Source organism: Jaculus jaculus, chromosome 2, assembly GCF_020740685.1.
Source record: "Jaculus jaculus isolate mJacJac1 chromosome 2, mJacJac1.mat.Y.cur, whole genome shotgun sequence".
In the NCBI taxonomy this organism is placed as follows: domain Eukaryota; kingdom Metazoa; phylum Chordata; class Mammalia; order Rodentia; family Dipodidae; genus Jaculus; species Jaculus jaculus.
The window spans coordinates 115,984,821-115,990,820 of NC_059103.1; the positions used below are offsets into that span (position 1 = coordinate 115,984,821).

The window sequence follows — 6,000 nt, forward strand, 5'->3', positions numbered from 1 at the left end:
GTCTAGCAGTTTCAGAGTTGCAGGCCTGATATTAAGGTCTTTGATCCATTTGGACTTACTTCTTGTGCATGGACAGAGATAAGGATCTATTTTCATCCTTCTACAAATACATATCAGTTTTCTCAGCAGTTTCGGCCCAAAGATTTCATTTTTTTTTTTTTCCCTGTGCCATATCCCTTTGCTTACACCAGTTCAGTTTTACGTAAAGCAACCCTGTACAACTTCTCAGGACACAGGCATAACAGCAAGATTCCCACACAAACTGCTCCTAGCCCAGTTCAGGCAAAGCTCTTTCTCACCCTCATAAGCCAAACCTCATAGTTCATAGGTCTTACTGCATTCAGGCCTTTCAACTCTGACCAGCATAGTTCATCAAGCTGTTCTTACACCACTGTAAGGCATCTCTTAGGCCAAGGTTTCAAAGCCTTCCACATTCCTCTTGAAAATAAGCTCCAAGAGGCCAAAGCCACACAGTCAGGTGTCTAGCAGCAATCCCCACTCCTTGGTAACACTTTACTGTTTCAGTCAGGTTCACATTGCTAATAGAAATCACCCAACCAAGAGCAGATTTTGGGGAAAAAAGAGGTTTATTTTGCCTTACAGACTCAAGGGGAAGCTCCATGATGGCAGGGAAAATGATGGCATGGGCAGAGGGTGGACATCACTCTCTTGGTCAACATAAGGTGGACAGGAGAGTGTGCCAAACACTGGCATGGGGAAACTGGCTGTAACACCCATAAACCCGCCCCCAACAATACACTTCCTCCAGGAGACATTAATTCCCAAATTTCCATCAGCTGAGAACCTAGCATTCAGAACACCTAAGTTTATGGGGACACCTGAATCAAACCACCCCACAGTAATCTACTGTTACCCTGATGGCCTTGCCTTTGTATGTGACTTGATTTTTCTCTCTAACTGCTTTCAATATATTTTCTTTGCATTGCGTATTTTATACTGTAATTATAATATGACAGAGAGGTTCTTTTCTGATTTTGTCTGTTTGGCATCCTATAGGCTTCCTGTATCTGTATTGGCATCACATTTCTCCTATGATTTTTGTTAAAAGTACTTGTTATGCCTTTGGAGTGAATTTCTTCTCCTCCTACTATGCCTTGAATTTTTATGTTTGTTCTTTTCATAGTGTCCTGAATGTCTTGAAATTCCCACTCATGCCTTCCTGTTGGTTTGTCTTTCTCTTTGTTGGACTGTATTAGATCTGCCACCTGATCTTCTAGTTTAGATATTCTGTCCTCTCCTTGATCCATTGTACTGGTGAGACTTTCTACAGAGTTTTCTATTTGGCTTACTGTTTTTCATTTCTAATATTTCTGATTGGTATTTTTTCATTATTTCTGTTTCCTTACTCATGTTTTATATTGACCTACTTATTTCATTAAGTTGGTTTCCTGTGTTCTCTTGGGATTCCTTTAGGAGTTGGTTTTCTTCTTTGCTTCCTTGGATTTGAGTATAGATATAATCTTTTTTTTTTTTTTTTAACTTTTTGTCAGGCATTTCATCTTCAGCAGTCTTACTGGAGGTCATTTCTGATTTATGGATTTATAATTTTTGATGGGATTATACTATCTTTATTTTTTTGTGTTTCTTATATTACAAATACAGAGATTTTTACGTCTTGATTTGACTTGGTATTTAGATTTTCTAATTATCTGCTGTTTTCTTAGCTATATAAATCCAACTTTATATATATTCAGAGTAGGAGTTTAAGGTGTCAGGTGTAGTTTTTATTCTCCAAGAGAAACAGCAGAAGTGAATGTAGGTGTTGAGTTTGCCTGCTATTCAAGTGTGCTAGTAGACTGGGTGAAGCAAATTCTAAAATTCAACTGAGCAATATAGACATTCAGTCAAAACCAGCACAGAGTATTTATACAAGTGTGGGGATTAAACTAAACAGATAATAATGTAAAGTGAAAATCCCTAAGGGCACGTGTGGCCCTAACCCTAACCTTCACTTTTCAGTAGAAGAGTGTTTTGCTATGTTTCTGTTTATTTCCCTCCCCAGGCTACTTTGGTATGGCTAGTATGCCGCCATCTTACCCAGAATTATATTTTTTAAATCCTCAATTTCAGTTTTTCTCAACATATAGAGAGTACTAGAGTGGAGGGGCACTCCTTAATTTAAGAACCTGTTTTAGGGCTGGAGAGATGGCTTTGCTAGCAAAGCCTAAGGACCTAGGTTTGATTCCCTAGGACCCACATAAGCCAAATGCACAAGGTGGTGCATGCATCTAGAGTTGATTTGCAGTGGCTGGAGGCCCTGGTGTACCCATTCTCTTTCTCTCTCAAATATATAAATTAAATACAATAAAATGAAAGTTTTTTTAAAAAAAGAACAACCCCACCTGTTTTACTGCTTCCCTCTGAGTACTCTGAGAATCAAACCCAGGCCTTGCACATGCTGGATGAAACCTCTACCACTGAGCCACCCCCCAAACCCACCCTCAGTGATCTTAAATGCTGGAAGATGAATGCCTTTTTCTTTCTTGGTGCATTAAAGACACAGAAAGAAGCAGGCTTAAACATACCACATGTCATGAAGTGTGTAAGTAGTGTTTTTCAAAGATGAAAACAAGATCCCATAGTTTTCCAGTATGTTTCCTTCTAGCATTCGTAGTCTATAGTAACAGGCTGTGCGTGGTGGCACACACCTTTAATTCCAGCGCTCGAGAGGCTGAGGTAGGAGGATCACTGTGAGTTCAAGGTCAGTCTAGGACTGCATAGTGAGTTCCAGATCAGCCTGGGCTAGAGCGAGACCCTGCGTCAAGGGAAAAGAAGCATAGTCAAAAAAAAGAAAAGAAAAGAAGCATAGTCTATAACAACAGTACTGAACCGTTCTTTTCTGAGGCACACGGATCAACTGCTCTTACCAGAGGCCTTTGAGCCTGACACACAGTGCACACACACTGCGGTCAGCGCCATTGTGCACTCTGAAGGGGAATGTCATCCTCTCCTGCCTTCAGGAGATCACCAATGTCTAATTCTAATTATTTGTTAATGTTTTTTGATAATAGTTGCCTTCATTTCCTTGGTGAAATGAAGATATTACACCTTGAGTGTAAGGTTTCATGAACTGAAACAGGGCAAGCTCTTTGGATAAAAGTTCATGTTCAGCCGGGCGTGGTGGTACCCGCCTTTAATCCCAGCACTCGGGAGGCAGAGGTAGGAGGATCGCCATGAGTTCAAGGCCACCCTGAGACTACAGAGTTAATTCCATGTCAGCCTGGACCAGAGTGAGACCCTACCTCGAAAAAAAAAAAAAAAAAAAAAAAAGTTCATGTTCATATGTAACTTCTGTTTTTCCTCTCCTACAGCAAACCAAGAGGAAGCTAGATGATGCCAGCAAACGCCTGGAGTTTCTATATGACAAACTTAGGGAACATACAGTAAGTTTGGGGGGAAGGGATTATGACAGTTAACTCCTCCTTGCTATTAAAATAAGTGATCAACGCTGTCATTCTGTATATCTGAGGCCAAAATTGCTATGACAGATACAGAATGGATTTTCCTGTAATTGTCTTAAGTCATGGGTTTCCCTCACAAGGGCTGAGAGAATAGGCCACACCAAGAGAAACAGGGAGACAGAGGAGAGCGGGGGGGGGGGGGGGGGGGGTAGGTACAAACTAGCCTCTATTGCCCCTAAGGTAACTGACCTGCTCTTTATTCTATATGACCCATGTAGCAAAAAATCAGAGATAGGCATGTGCTCTGTTTTCTAGAGGAGAAATTTATAGTTTTTCTGGAGTCCAAGACTTGAATAGCTTGTAAAGAAAGGCAAAGCCAGGTGTCCACACCACTATATGAGCAGAGTACTAATGTTCAGTAACTGAAGCTAGCCCCCAGCAAGGAGTCAATGCATGTATGATTTTCTTATTCCCTTCCCCCATTCCTTTCAAGAATTGTTTTAAAGCCAGGTGTGGTGGCACACACCTTTAATCTCAGCACTCGGGAGGCAGAGGTAGGAGGATTGCTAGAGTTCGAGGCCACCCTGAGACTACATAGTGAATTCCAGGTTAGCCCAAGCTAGAATGAGACCCTGCCTGTAGAGAAAAAAAAAAAAAAAGGAAGAAAGAAAGAAAAAAAAGGAATTGTTTTAATAATGAAAGCACTAAGATAGGACAGAAGAAAAGGCCTGCACTTTACTCTTTTTTTGTATTCCAGCATTCTTTGACCTCTGTTCCTCACACCATTCCCATCAAATAAAAATATTTGTAAGGGGAATCAAACCAAAGCAAATTGATATAATAGAAAGGGCTTTGATTTAGGGAATAATCCTAAAGTATGTACATGTATAGCAAGTAATGATATAGAAAAGAACTACAGATTTTATGGTTTTAAGAGATGATGGGCTGGGTGTAGTGGTTTATGTCTGAGTGCCCAGCTACTCAGAAGGCTGAGGTGAGATGAACACTTGAGCTTAGGAATTTGAGGCCAGACTAGACTCAAAGAAAACAAAATAAAACAGAAAATGGAGTGAGGCCTTACCTTGAAAAATAAAACAAAAAATCTAATCTCTGCATACTTAAGAATAAAATTAAAAGGTATACTGTTGTGTCTGATGAAGTAATTGAAGAATTAAAGTTCTTTTCATTTTATTTCTACTTGAGAAAGATAAACTTAGAATGTTTCTTTTTTTGTTTGTTTGTTTTTCGAGGTAGGGTCTGGATCTCGCTCTAGCCCAGGCTAACCCAGAATTCACTATGTAGTCTCAGAGAGTCCTCGAATTCACAGCATGATTCTCCTATCTTTGCCTCCCAAGTGGAGATTTACAATTTAAAAAAATTATTTTATTTTTAAAATATATTCATTTATTTATTTGCAAACAGTGAGAGAGAGAGAGAGAGAAACAGGCGAGATAGAGAGAATGGACACACCAGGGCATCTGGCCACAGTAAATGAACTCCAGATACAGGTGTCATTGTGTGGGGGGGTTCTAGGGAGTTGAACTTGGATTGTTAGGAGGCTTTGAAGGCAAGTGCCTTACCACTTAGCAATCTCTCCAGCCCTAAATTTTCTTTTTTACTTTTACTTATTTATTGATACAGAGAGAATGGGCATACCAGGGCCTCTAGCCTTTTTTTTTTTTTTTTTTTTTTTTTTGAGAGAGAGAGAGAGATAGTCTGGTAGACAGATAGTGGGCACACCAGGGCCTCCAGCCACTTTAAACAAACTCCAGACAAGTGCCACCTTGTATATCTGCCTTATGTGAGTACTGGGTACCTGAACCACTAAGCCATCTCTCCAGCCCTAGATTTACATTTAAAAAAATTATTTCAAGCTCTGTATATATTTTGAGGTTTAATGTTTATAGAGGGTCTCATGGGAAATTTTCCCTTCATGTAATTTTTCTTTTTGATTCCACCTCTGTTTCAGCTTTCACCAACCATCATCAATGGTTTACACAACATTGCAAGGAGCATTGAAACACGAAACTACTCGGAAGGACTGACCATCCATACCCACATAGTTAGCACCAGCAACTTCAGTGAAATCTCTGCTTTCATGCCAGTTCTCAAAGTTGTTCTCACCCAGGCCAATAAACTGGGTGTCTGAAAGGATGGCTTCTCTCTCAGCTGATATTGCCATTTTCCCAAAGAAACATGTTTAAAGATAAAACAATTCTGTGTCATGGACCAATCTTCATTAGCATGTTTCCATAGCAGCCAGTCAGGAGCATTGACATTTTTTTGCAAATATATTCACCTTAGAACTTCTGAACATGAACACCCTGGTGCTTTCTTTTGTTTTAACCTTCTGTTGCACATTATGATTTTTTCATTCTGAAAATAGTATTTCCTAGATTATACATAGTATGGTTTCCTGAGGAGGTTTTCTGACAAAATGTGGGTTTTAAAACCTTGGTGTACTTTGAAGAACAATTGCAACTGGTTATGTATAAAGCAGACCTAAAACTAAGTTTCTTTTTCATGTACTCCCTACCTTCTCCATGGCAATCACATTAAAGTGTGTAATCCTACCTTA

General features: G+C 39.7%; 1 protein-coding gene across 7 annotated transcripts in view; it reads left to right on the forward strand.

The window, feature by feature from the left end:
- The window catches only part of Sec31a (SEC31 homolog A, COPII coat complex component), a 93,443-nt gene extending 87,443 nt beyond the window's left edge, over positions 1-6,000 (forward strand). For all 7 annotated transcript variants that reach the window (XM_045142733.1, XM_045142735.1, XM_045142738.1 and 4 more), the window contains 2 exons: positions 3,333-3,404; positions 5,392-6,000. In XM_045142733.1, the coding sequence (XP_044998668.1) occupies positions 3,333-3,404; positions 5,392-5,571 (252 nt within the window). In that variant the 3' untranslated portion in view covers positions 5,572-6,000. The remainder of the gene's footprint in view (positions 1-3,332; positions 3,405-5,391) is intronic.